General features: G+C 43.2%; 1 protein-coding gene across 1 annotated transcript; it reads left to right on the forward strand.

Annotated features, from left to right (window-relative positions):
• Nucleotides 1–437: 437 nt before the first annotated feature.
• On the forward strand, nt 438–12698 carry LOC115208718 (calpain-9). Its single transcript, XM_029777032.1, has 19 exons — nt 438–739; nt 1781–1850; nt 2101–2219; nt 4251–4384; nt 4654–4822; nt 5284–5453; nt 5566–5643; nt 5817–5977; nt 6273–6430; nt 6605–6813; nt 7029–7065; nt 7147–7227; nt 7982–8039; nt 8286–8350; nt 9634–9702; nt 9838–9916; nt 11782–11898; nt 12064–12122; nt 12263–12698. The coding sequence occupies exons 1-19, from the start codon at nt 569–571 to the stop codon at nt 12287–12289; spliced, it is 2031 nt and encodes a 676-aa protein (XP_029632892.1). The 5' UTR covers nt 438–568; the 3' UTR covers nt 12290–12698.
• Nucleotides 12699–13808: the final 1110 nt, after the last annotated feature.

Consider the following 13808-nt stretch of genomic DNA (forward strand, 5'->3'; position numbering starts at 1 on the left):
TAAAGATAAAACAAATGGACACTCTAGTCAGTTGACATACATTTTCTGTTCATATCAGCCTTTTATTTGTAAACGATCGTTTCTTTTTAAATGGCCTTTTAATAACGTCATAGAATCAACTATTTCTCCACAAATTGATCCTGATCTTTAAGATCTAAATCTTGTGCTGTTCCACTTCAAATATACATAACATGTTAGCAGTGACTTCAAATCTGTCACTACCTAAAACCTGACATTCTAGAACACATTCTATAGTGAACTCTCATATCAGAGGGCGAGCAGTAACAGCCAGTTGGGCAGGGAAAGTGGGCGAGGTCAGGTGTGTTGCCATGGGAGTGGACAAACCAGTTTATGTCTGGAGGGTGTGTACCTATCTACCCACCTGCTTGACAAGCTTGTCACTCCGTCCAAACCACATATCAAAGAAACAGGACAGGCAAAACACCAACGCCCCTCTCTCTCTCTCCCAGTCTCTGTCACTGCTCACAAACAAGGGACATCTCTCCCACACACACACACCGTCCTTCTCCATCTCTCCCTAGTTTCCCCTTTAGTCTGAGCCCTCAAGATGTCCGCCAAGTCGATCAGCACCCAAGGGGATGGGAAGACATTTGAGCAGCTGAGGCAGGAGTGTCTACAGAAGAAGAAACTGTTTGAGGACCCAGACTTCCCTGCCTGCGACTCATCCCTCTACTACAGCCAGAGCGTGCCCATCAACTTTGAATGGAAGAGGCCTGGGGTATGTAAGCTATAGTACAAATGGTCTACTACGAGGGCGCTAATGTGACAAATACTGTAATTAGTGGTAATTACAGCGTAATTAGAATATTTGTAGTTGATCGTTGAGAAGGAATGGTCTGGATTGGGGTCTCTGTCGTAGGTAGATTGTGCGAATTTGATCTGAAGGCAAGACACTATACAATGTTAAAGTATAGAAGACTGTAATCCTTATATTTACCTTATTCACATTATATCAAACCTCAAGACCTGGCCAGTTCTCTCTCTGTTGATGACGAGCTTTTATCCAACCATCCCTTTAAAACCAGTACTGCAAGAAAGGAATGTATTAGCCAATACTTTTATCTGGCTAATATCTAATTCCCTTTCTGAAGTGTTCATGTCTTGAAACTTGGAACTATAAAATGTCCTATGTACACAAATTAAGCTGGAGATATTGTACATGCCTGTCTCACGTGTAGGGCACAGTCTTCTGGAATGTAGCCTTGAAGCATGCATTGAATGTTTTCTCTCTGTTGACTTTGCTGGGAGTGGTGGTTGACAGGTTATGTGCTCAGAGAGGTTAGCTAATCTTAAGAGTTTACGCTAGCCAGTTTTCACTCATTGTATATCCACAACAGCATTCACACTGCATTTCAATACATACCGCTGACCACACACTGCCATTGAGAGTGAGTGCCTTGCCAAGGTTGACACAGCAATGTGTAACTAATAAGATCTGTGATCAACCATTAAAACTAGCATACCTCAAACCTCCAAGAAAACCATCTCTCCCTGTAACATTAGAGACTAAAATGGGAAAGATCCAACTAAGATCCTATTTATGATCCTTACACATTTTCTCTTGGGTGACCCTTGTGAATGAATACCTGTACCACTCTGTGTTTCTGCGTTCCAGTGACTGGGGACTTTGACTGATTAAGACGCCAGGAATGTGAACACACCTACCCGAGGCGGCAGAGTCACTCCTAACCCCATCTCCATTTAAACCTGTTTCTCCACTGTCACTAAGCCTCTTACACCTGCTCCTATTCTTTTACAGGAACTTTGCGAGAATCCCGAATTCATAGTCGGTGGGGCTGACAGGACAGACATATGTCAAGGAGCACTAGGTTTGTATACATAGTGCTTCTTATACGATACGAATCGTATATCATACATCCGTATCCAAACACTAGAAATAACAATGAGATATTTGTCTGGGGACCACAAGAAAGCAGATTGCGGGCCTGATGTGGCCCCCGGGCCTTGAATTGAAGACTTCGACTCTATAGCATTACATACGACAGCTAAGATTTGGATTTCAGTGTGTAGGTCCTGACTCATTAAATCTCTTTCTCTGTCACTGTCTGTGTCACCCAGGGGACTGCTGGCTCCTGGCAGCCATTGCCTCTCTGACCCTCCATAAGGAGACCCTGGCCAGAGTGGTGCCCAACGACCAGGGCTTTGACCGCAGCTACGCTGGCATCTTCCACTTCCAGGTAGACTCGCCCACTACAAAGCTATCAACTGCCCATCACATTTGTTGACAGAACATTGCATTTTATCTATATGACAATATTACATTATTCACAGAATGTTTGAGTCTTAGATGTTAATTGTTACAGTGGCAAGAAAAAGTATGTGAACCCTTTGGAATTACCTGGATTTCTGAATTAATTTGACATACAATTTGACCTGATCTTCATCTAAGTCACAACAATAGACAAACACAGTCTGCTTAAACTAATAACACACAAATGATTGTATTTTTCTTGTCTGTATTGAATACACCATTTAAACATTCACTGTGTAGGTTGGAAAAAGTATGTGAACCCCTAGGCTAATGACTTCTCCAAAAGCTAATTGGAATCAGGCATCAACTAACCTGGAGTTGAATCAATGAGGCGAGATTGGAGATTTTGATTAGAGCTGCCCTGCCCAGTAAAAAAACACTCTCAAAATTTGAGTTTGCTATTCACAAGAAGCGTTTCCGGATGTGAACCATGCCACGAACAAAAGAGATCTCAGAAGACCTAAGATTAAGAATTGTTGCCTTGCATGAAGTTGGAAAGGGTTACAAAAGTATCTCTAAAAATCAGTCCACAGTAAGACAAATTGTCTATAAATGGAGAAATTTCATCACTGTTGCTACTCTCCCTAGGAGTGGCCGTCCTGCAAAGATGACTGCAAGAGCACAGCGCAGAATGCTCAATGAGGTTAAGAAGAATCCTAGAGTGTCAGCAAAAGACTTACAGAAATCTCTGGAAGATGCTAACATCTGTGTTGATGAGTCTACAATACGTAAAACACTAAACAAGAATGGTGTTCATGGGAGGACACCATGGAAAAGCCACGGCTGTCCAAAAAAAAACATTGCTGCACGTCTGAAGTTCGCAAAAGAGCACCTGGATATTCCAGTGCTACTGGCAAAATATTCTGTGGACAGATGAAACTAAAGTTTTGTTGTTTGGAAGGAATACACAACACTATGTGCGGAGAAGAAAAGGCACAGCACACCAACATCAAAACCTCATCCCAACTGTAAACTATGGTGGAGGGAGCATTGCTATCATCAACAGAAAAATGACATTTTTTATCAAGACATTTTGCAGGGGAATGTAAGGCTATCTGTCTGCCAATTAAAGCTCAACAGAGGTCAGGACAACAACCCAAAAGACAGAGGTAAATCAACAACAGAATGGCTTGACCAGAAGAAAATACGCCTTCTGGAGTGGCCCAGTCAGTCCTGACCTCAACCCGATTGAGATGCTGTGGCATGACCTCGAGCGGTTCACACTAGACATCCCAAGAATAGTGTGGAACTGAAACAGTTTTGTAAAGAGGAATGGTCCAAAATTCCTCCTGACCGTTGTGCAGGTCGGATCCGCAACTACAGAAAACGTTTGGTTGAGGTTATTGCTGCCAAAGGAGGGTGAACCTGTTATTAAATCCAAGGGTTCACATACTTTTCCCAACCTGCACTGTGAATGTTTACACGGTGTGTTCAATAAAGACATGAACAATTAATTGTTTGCCTGTTATTAGTTTGAGACTGTTTGTCTATTGTTGTGACTTGGATGAAGATCAGATAAAATGTTATGACCAATTTCTGCAGAAATCCAGGTAATTCCAAAGGGTTCACATACCTTTTCTTCCCACTGCACATAGTACTTACTGTATTGACATCAGTGATTACACAATTCTTTAGTTAAAGGAAGTCATCCGTAATTATAAACTGGGTGGTTCGAGCCCTGAATTCTGATTTGGCTGACAGCCATGGTATATCAGACCATATACCATGGATATGACAAAATATTTATTTTTACTGCTCTAACTACGTTGGTAACCAGTTTATAATAGCAATAAGGAACCTCAGGGTTTGTGGTATATTGCCAATATACCACGGCTAAGGGCTGTATCCAGGCACTCCGCGTTGCGTCGTGCATAAGAACAGCCCTTAGCCGTGGTATATTGGCCTTACACCACACCGCCTCGGGCCTTATTGCTTAAGTATAGTCTCTCTCCTCCAGTTCTGGCAGCACAACAGATGGCTGGACGTGGTGGTGGATGACCGACTGCCTGCTGTGAGGAATCGCCTGGTGCTGCTCCACTCTGCTTCCAACAACGAGTTTTGGAGCGCACTGCTGGAGAAGGCCTATGCCAAGTATGTGTAACTTGTAAACTTTGAAAAGTACAGATAACATTTACGCAAACTAAAATAGGTGTTTTGTACAACTATTGTCGGTTCTTATCGTCACGTTTGCTTGATAGTGTGTAGTTCATGTAAAACATGAGTATTGGATGATTGTAACCAATTTTTCACCAAATGCGTGCAGACACTCCGCAAAGCTTGGGTTAATTTTCAGATGCCTGCTATTTGATGCCCGTTATATCCCTAGTTAACCCATTCCTTCCCATTCCTTGTCCTGCCAGGTTGAACGGGAGCTATGAGTCCCTGAAGGGAGGCTCTACCCTGGAGGCCATGGAGGACTTCACCGGCGGCGTGGGGGAGACGTACGAGACCAAAAGTGCTCCAACCGACCTCTTCAACATCATGAAGAAGGCCTACGACAGAGGCTCAATGATGGGCTGCTCTATCGACGTAAGGGCCTCCAAACCAGTTTCAATGGAAGACCATTATTTTAACATTTTAGTCACTTAGCAGACGCTCTTATCCAGAGCGACTTACAGTAGTGAGTGCATACATTTCTTCTTTTTTTTATTTTTTGTACTGGCCCCCCGTGGGAATCGAACCCACAACCCTGGCGTTGCAAACACCATGCTGGCGTTGCAAACACCATGCTCTACCAACTGAGCCACATGGGGTCCTTAGACACCAGGTCCCGTATTTCCAAAGCGTCTCAGAATAGGAGTGCTGGTCAGATATAGGATCAGTTTTTGTCTTTTAGATTACAATGAATAAGATAATATAGACAGGATGGACCTGATCCTAGATCTGCACTTCTACTACTATGAGACACTTTGTGAATATGGGTCCAGGTTTGAGAGACATAGTCCTGGTCTTTGGTGGCTGATACAGTTTATGGTTTTTTCTCTCTCCAGATCACCAGCTCTGCTGAGTCAGAGGCCCAGACAGCTTCAGGACTGGTGAAGGGACACGCCTACTCCATCACAGGCCTTGAGGAGGTTAACTGCAGAGGAAAAAAGGTCAAGCTGATCCGGATCAGGAACCCTTGGGGACAGGTGGAATGGAACGGTGCCTGGAGTGACGAGTGAGTCCAGTTCATTTCCATTAGGTGTTGCTGAGATGAGTAGGAATAAAAACCAGCATACACTATGCATTATGGGAGAGTGGGTTATTCAGTCATGTTTTCTCTTTTACAGGTCCAGGGAGTGGAATGTGATCGACAGTTCTGAGAAGAAACGCATTCTTCAGAACTCCATGGATGATGGTGAATTCTGGTTAGTAACAACAGTGATTGTAATAATTTTACATCTGGCACTACATCAAAGTTTCCCGCATGTTCAACAGCAATAGGCTTTCCAGTGGCCCTGAACAGTTACCGGACAAGGTCTGGGGACCACTCGTGTATACAGTGAAGACTTTTCTGAATCAAAAAGGTTGCTTGTTTCAGGATGGAGTTTGAGGACTTCAAGGCCAACTACGACAAGATAGAGATCTGCAACCTGACGCCGGACTCTCTGACGGACGACACCAAGCGGAAGTGGGAGGTGAACATGTTCGAGGGCAACTGGATCCGTGGCTCCACCGCAGGCGGCTGCAGGAACTTCATAGGTGAGAGGACAAGGTTGCAGACAGAAATGTAATAAATAGACTTGACTTGATTCCCTATTCTACATGAGAGATGAACATATATGTTCTACACAGTACATTTCCATCTGAGCTTTGTAATGTGACAGCTTGGTTCATACAAATTTGATGACCCAGATAAAAGGAATGCCAATTGTATCTTTATGATGAATCCACTATGCCAGAAGTGACCAACCCTGATTCTGGAATGCCAGATAGTGTATGCAGGCTTTTGTTCCAGCCCAGCAACAATACAACCATTTAAACCTGTTTTCCCCAGATACATTTTGGACCAACCCTCAGTTCAAGCTGATCCTGAAGCATGCTGACGATAATAATGATAAGTGCAGCGTGGTCATCGCTCTGATGCAGAAGAACCGCCGTGCGCTGAGGAAAGAGGGACTGGACCTGCAAACCATCGGCTTTGCTCTTTACGAGGTTAGAGAGACAACAGGCAAAGAGGCCATATGCACAAACAATAGGAATACATTGGTTTTCAATTTCCTAGTACATGCTACCTATAGTTACAGTTATTGTGGTTCATCACAAATTTCCTCATTAGAATTTGAAGGGTCTCTAAAAACATGTCCCTCCCTCTCTCTTCTCCCTCAGGCCCCTGCAGATGAGGACCACCTGGGGAAAGACTTCTTCCGGTACAATGGGTCCAAGGCTCGCAGTAAGACCTACATCAACGTGAGGGAGATCTCCGAGCGCTTCACCTTGCCCCCAGGGAACTACCTGCTGGTGCCCACCACCTTCCAGCCCCACGACGAGGCCGACTTCCTCATACGCATCTTCTCTGAGAAGGCAGCTGGAACCATGTAGGATATTTACGTTTGGGAGTATTGTCTGTGAATCAGTATTAGTTTCAAGCAGATAGGTTGAATGAAAGCCCTTGATGGCTGTAGCCAATCTACACTAAGATTTATTTGACTTTTAATATTGCATGTAGCTTAAATTGTCATTCAATGTAAGAGTTACTGGACAAGTTAATGTATGTGATAGAAAGCTAATCACAGGATGTTGACATCAACAGGGAGATGGGAAACACAGTAGATGCTGATTTGCCCGATGTAAGTACTCTGCTATTGAATACCACAAAACTGCAATGCTCTTTACTTCCTGTTGATGATGTATTGTGATGTATCTCTCAGCCCCCAATGCCCAGTCTACCAGAGGAGGAGACGGATGAGGAGAAGGGACTGAGGAGAATGTTTGAAAAGATTGCTGGTTCGGTAAGAAAGTAAAAATATTATAAGAAATGAGGAGAGCTGTTTCTGCTAAACTGGCAATGTCACTGATTCAGATACTATGAGAATGTCGAAAGGAATACAGTAATATCGTATCCCCTGGTCATAAGACTGTTAAATGGCTAACAACTACTGCTCTCCCTCTTATAATATCCCACTTCCACAGACGATCCACACTAGCTACCCACTCTGACACACACACCTTCACTGTCACTCTTACTCACACGCGCACACACTCGCATACAGCCTTACTCACACACTCATTATTGACGCCACACACTTGCACCCACACACCCCCTCACACCTACGCTGCTGCTAAAATGATTCATGATTAGATTTATTACTACCATTTACGCTGTGATTCATTGATTATTGATTTCCATTAGTATCTATCTATCTCTGCTACTGGTCACTGTTACTCCTCTATACATGTATATATTACCATTAGTACTGTATACTGTACTGTACTGTATTTATATATTCCTGCTACCAGTCACTTTTCAGCCCTGTTTACATGTATATCCTACTACCAGTCACTTTTTATGTATAAACCCACCTCAACCACTCCAGTACCCCTGCATTGAATAAGGTACTGTCACTGAAAGAGCTCTCAAAGTAAGAATTTCACTGTACTGTTTTACACCTGTTGTGTCCTGTGGCGAATAAACTTTGAAACGTGTGCACCCCCTATTGGTCATAACCAGAAGGTAATATTTTGTCTATTGTGTCTTCTCCCTAGGACCAGGCCATCTCTGCCAAGGAGCTTCAGCAGGTGTTGAATGGAGTACTTAGCAGGAGTAAGCAGCCCTCCTCTTAAAAGTCCCATGTTTTATTACAACTCAGACGTTAGCATAAAGAGCAATTCAACGAATGTCATTTGAATACACATCCACACGCACATAGGTTGACTCTTGACTCTTTAAAGCTAAAAAAAAAAAAGAAACTTGCACACTCTGAGGTTATACTTTCATGGATTACAGATTTTAGAATATTATCATTATTATTTTAGGGATTTGTTATGATGTTCCTCTCTTTTCCTTCAGGGAGAGAGATCAAGTTTAACGGTTTGAGTCTCAACACCTGTCACAGCATCATCAACCTGATGGATGTATCCTTTACCTGTCCTAAATGCCTATAACGAGGCTTTGGAAAATGAATTACTGTGATCAATATTGGATTCATGCTTTTACAATATACACTATATTTACAAAAGTATGTGGACACTCCTTCAAATTAGGGGATTTGGCTATTTCAGCCACACAGTTGCTGACAGGTGTATAAAATCAAGCACACAGTCATGCAATCTCCATAGACAAACATTGGAAGTAGAATGGCCTTACTGAAGAGCTCAGTGACTTTCACTGTCATAGGATGCCACGTTTCCAGCAAGTCAGTTCGTCAAATTTCTGCCCTGTTAGAGCTGCCTTGGTCAACTGTAAGTGCTGTTATTGTGAAGTGGAAACGTCTAGGAGCAACAACGGCTCAGCCGTGAAGTGGTAGCCCACAAGCTCACAGAACGGGATCGCCGAGTGCTGAAGCGTGTAAAAATTCTGTCCTCGGTTGTAACACTCACTACCGAGTTCCAAACTGCCTCTGGAAGCAACGTCAGCACAATAACTGTTCATCGGGAGCTTCATTTAATTAATTTCCATGGTTGAGCAGCCAAAGATCACCATGCGCAATGCCAAGCATTGGCTGAAGTGATGTAAAGCTCGCCGCCATTGGACTCTGGAGCGGTGGAAAGGCGTTTTCTAGAATGATGAATCATGCTTCACCATCTGGCAAGTCTGATGGATGAATCTGGTTTGGCAGATGCAAGAACTACCTGACGGAATGCATAGTGCCGACTGTAAAGTTTGGTGGAAGAGGAATAATGGTCTGGGGCTGTTTTTCATGGTTTGGGCTAGGCCTCTTAGTTCCAGTGAAGGGAAATATTAGCACTACAGTCTACAATGACATTTTAGACAATTCTGTGTTTCCAACTTTGTGGCAACAGTTTGGGGAAGGACCTTTCCTGCCCTGTGCACAAAGCAAGGTCCATACAGAAATGTTTTGGTGTGTGGAAGAACTTGACTGGCTTGCACAGAACCCTGACCTCAACCCCATCGAACACCTTTGGGAAGAATTGGAACGCCGACTGCGAGCCAGGCCTTATCGCCCAACATCAGTGTCCGTCCTCACTAATGCTCTTGTAGTTGAATGTAAGCAAGTCCCCACAGCAATGTTACAACATCTAGTGGAAAGCCTTCCCAGAAGAGTGGAAGCTGTTATAGCAGCAAAGTGGGGACCAACTCAATATTAATGCCCATGATTTTGGAATGAGATGTTTGACGAGCATGTGTCCACATACTTTTGGTCATGTAGGTTATTTGCCTTGACAGATCAATCCAGGTTGACAATTCAGGGCAGCTTGAGTTTCAGGAGTTTAAGGTCTTCTGGGAAAAGATGAAGAAATGGATTGTAAGTACAGCATGACTACATGTTGCTGTCAGTTACAATATCATATACATTGTTATACAATAGCCTATGATGGCAATTTAATATTGAACGTGTGTGGATTGGAGGTGATAACGATGTCTATGGTGTTGGTTGCAGATGCTCTTCATTTCTTATGACACGGACCGGTCAGGGAAGATGTCCTCCTATGAGCTCCGCATAGCTCTCAAAGCAGCAGGTGAGAGACTACCGCTTGGTACATTTTGAATCTCACCGTACCTTGTCCGCTATGCAATCTGGTTTCAGAGCAGGTCATGGGTGCACCTCAACCACGCTCAAGGTCCTAAACGATATCATAACCGCCATCGATAAGAGACATTACTGTGCAGCCGTATTCATCGACATGGCTAAGGCTTTCGACTCTGTCAATCACAACATTCTTATTGGCAGACACAACAGCCTTGGTTTCTCAAATGATTGCCTCGCTTGGTTCACCAACTACTTCTCTGATAGAGTTCAGTATGTCAAATCAGAGGGCCTGTTGTCCGGACCTCTGGCAGTCTCTATGGGGGTGCCACAGGGTTCAATTCTCGGGCCGACTCTCTTCTCTGTATACATCAATGATGTCGCTCTCGCTGCTGGTGATTCTTTGATCCACCTTTACGCAGATGACACCATTCTGTATACCTCTGGCCCTTCTTTGGACACTGTGTTAACTAACCTCCAGACGAGCTTCAATGCCATACAACTCTCCTTCTGTGGCCTCCAACTGCTCTTAAATGCAAGTAAAACTAAATGCATGCCCTTCAACCGTTCGCTGCCCGCACCTGCCCGCCCGTCCAGCATCTCTACTCTGGACGGTTCTGACTTAGAATATGTGGACAACTACAAATACCTAGGTGTCTAGTTAGACTGTAAACTCTCCTTCCAGACTCATGTTAAACATCTCCAATCCAAAATTAAATCTTGAATTGGCTTCCTATTTCGCAACAAAGCATCCTTCACTCATGCTGCCAAACATACCCTCGTAAAACTGACCATCCTACCAATCCTCGACTTCGGTGATGTCATTAACAAAATAGCCTCCAACACTCTACTCAGAAAATTGGATGCAGTCTATCACAGTGCCATCCGTTTTGTCACCAAAGCCCCATATACTACCCACCACTACGACCTGTATGATCTCGTTGGCTGGCCCTCGCTTCATACTCGTCGCCAAACCCACTGGCTCCAGGTCATCTACAAGTCTCTGCTAGGTAAAGGCCCGCCTTATCTCAGCTCACTGGTCACCATAGCAGCACCCACCCATAGCACGCGCTCCAGCAGGTATATCTCACTGGTCACCCCCAAAGCCAATTCTTCCTTTGGCCGCCTCTCCTTACAGTTCTCTGCTGCCAATGACTGGAACAAACTGCAAACATCTCTGAAGCTGGAGACTCTTACCTCCCTCACTAGCTTTAAGCACCAGCTGTCAGAGCAGCTCACAGATCACTGCACCTGTACATAGCCGATCTGTAAATAGCCCATTCAATCTACCTCATCCCCATACTGTATTTATTTATCTTGCTCCTTTGCACCCCAGTATCTCTACTTGCACATTCATCTTCTGCACATCTTACCATTCCAGTGATTAATTGCTATATTGTAATTACTTTGCCACCATGGCCTATTTATTGCCTTACCTCTCTTATCCTACCTCATTTGCACATGCTGTATATAGATTTTTCTACTGTATTATTGATTGTATGTTTGTTTATTCCATGTGTAACTCTGTGTTGTTGTATGTGTCGAACTGCTTTGCTTTATCTTGGCCAGGTCGCAGTTGTAAATGAGAACTTGTTCTCAACTAGCCTACCTGGTTAAAAAAAGGTGAAATAAAAAATAAAAATAGGGTTAGAACAGAATGCCTGCATAGAAGGTCATATCTCAATGGTAGAATGCTACTGTTGAATCCTGTCTTTGATCTTGAAGGTCTCGTTCTCTGTGAGTACTCCCTCGCTTTCTCAAGGAGACATTTCAGGGGGCCAGAAGGACAAAGGCAAAGCTGTGACTTCAGGTGTGAATCAGAGCCTAACTAGTAACATTCTGTCTCCACCATCCAAGGCATGCATCTGAACACCAAGCTCCTCCAGCTGCTTGGCTTGAGGTTCGCTGATGAGAACTACGACATCGACTTTGATGACTACCTCACCTGCATCGTCCGCCTGGAAAATATGTTCAGTGAGTACCAAGGGACTGTAACACCTTATGGGATGTAGCTGCTCAAATAACTTGTATTTTCGTGGAACAAGTAAACACTCAGAGATGTTTAATGCTTTGGAGTTGTTGGACATACCCAATGTTATATTGGTTGTTGACAAAAAATATATATTTGTCCTCCCCCAGGGGTGTTCCAAGCATTGGACAAAAGCAAGACAGGACAGGTCAACATGAACATACTGCAGGTATAATAAAAATGTGTATAATATGAACATTACATTTTGTATAATATGTGTATATGTTTCCACTGTAAAGTCCATCCGGTGTGATGTGCCCACCAAGACATGATTTGCTTTTGATTATGAAACAACTTTTCTCTTTTCAGTTCCTCCTTCTTTCCATGAACGTCTGAAGAGGATCCAGCAGAAGAACAAAGTAAAATAACAGGCTTGGGATGCAATATGTGTTGCTTGCAAATACACTGATCTCGAGTCGTTCCTGCTGGGAACGCGGTTAGCGAATACACTAGTTATAAACCATGCATAAAACAGAGCTACGTTTTAATGTTGTATGCCTTTGTCTCTCTTGAATTCACTCTTGTTTTAAAACAAAACCAACATACTTGTGCCACAGTTTGGATCTTATGCCCATTGTATTTGACAATCAGGAGAATTTGTGTTAAATTCCGTTTACAGAGATGCTCCAAAAAGAAATGATGCACTGATCAGGTTTTTAAAGTTTCATCATGTTGACACCCTGTTATCAGTTGATTTCTCAGTTTGGGATGAAACAAAATTAAAATATATTATGAAAATGTAATATCTGCTGTTTGTGTCTGAGCTTTAGATTTCTCCGTAAATATTAACATGTAGAATACTGTATCTCAGCACGCGTAAGAGGGAATTAAACAAATTGCCCTACTTAAATAACCAAATATTTATGGTGGCGCTCCAATGAGTCGATATTGATTTTGGGCTCTGATATCACCACTAGCTGTTCTGGGGCCCCCCCTAAATGTGGAGTATGAAATAATTTTAACATACATTTTTGCTATCATTCTTTTTTTTATATTTTTTATTTTTTACATCTGTTATTAGACAGTGGCAACGATGGTGATTATGAACATGGTCTTTTGCCTGCTAATGCCTGCAATGCAGTGAAGAAAATGATATGACAACAATAACGTCTAATGTAACTGGCCCCTCTAACAGTACAACTGGCCCCAGCTTGGCCCCACCAGTTGAAATGGTCTAGAACCGCCATTGGATATCACACGCTGCAAGATTCTTCACTTGGTGTTGAGGATTGTCGGTACCACGCTGTCTCGAGAAAACTATGAGATTTAATGTAGCTAGAAGGAGCTGTGGCTCAAAGCAGCCTCAAATATTTTCAGTCAGACATTCACGCTTGCCAGAGTTGAAATATCTAGCCAACATTTAGAATTGAATAGCATTGCTTGTGAACTTCAGAGATGTTGCGATTTGACAATGTGGCTTTGATTAAAGGCAAGTACAACATAATCATCGCTTCTTCTCTAGAGTCTACACGTTGTTGGTGATGCGAAATAAAGTCATCTCACTGGATTCTTCACTGGCGAGCTCTCATTGGCTATTGCTCATCTCACACTACAAAAGCTTTGTAGATTTTGTGCCAATAAAATAAAACGGGCTATATCACAACCGGCCGTGATTGGGAGTCCCATAGGGCGGCGTACAATTGGCCCAGCGTCGTCCGGGTTTGGCCAGTGTAGGCCGTCATTGTAAATAAGAATTTGTTCTTAACTGGCTTGCATCGATTCCTGTTGTTCATTAACGATTAGTTTGGTCGTCTGGGCTATACCAACGGAAGATGGGGAACACATGTATTAGGGAAAGTGGGATACCTAGTCAGTTGTACAACTGAATGCATTTCACCCAACCCCTCTGAATCAG

This window comes from Salmo trutta, chromosome 14, assembly GCF_901001165.1.
Source record: "Salmo trutta chromosome 14, fSalTru1.1, whole genome shotgun sequence".
Classification (NCBI taxonomy): Eukaryota; Metazoa; Chordata; class Actinopteri; order Salmoniformes; family Salmonidae; genus Salmo; species Salmo trutta.

What these genes read in the sequence shown, in the direction of transcription:
- LOC115208718 (XM_029777032.1), top strand. Translation starts at nt 569, where the DNA reads ATGTCCGCCAAGTCGATCAGCACCCAAGGGGATGGGAAGACATTTGAG. An exon ending in TTGAATGGAAGAGGCCTGGG is followed by an intron (nt 740 to 1,780) that starts GTATGTAAGCTA and finishes ATTCTTTTACAG; the next exon opens with GAACTTTGCGAGAATCCCGA. An exon ending in CCGCCTGGAAAATATGTTCA is followed by an intron (nt 11,899 to 12,063) that starts GTGAGTACCAAG and finishes GTCCTCCCCCAG; the next exon opens with GGGTGTTCCAAGCATTGGAC.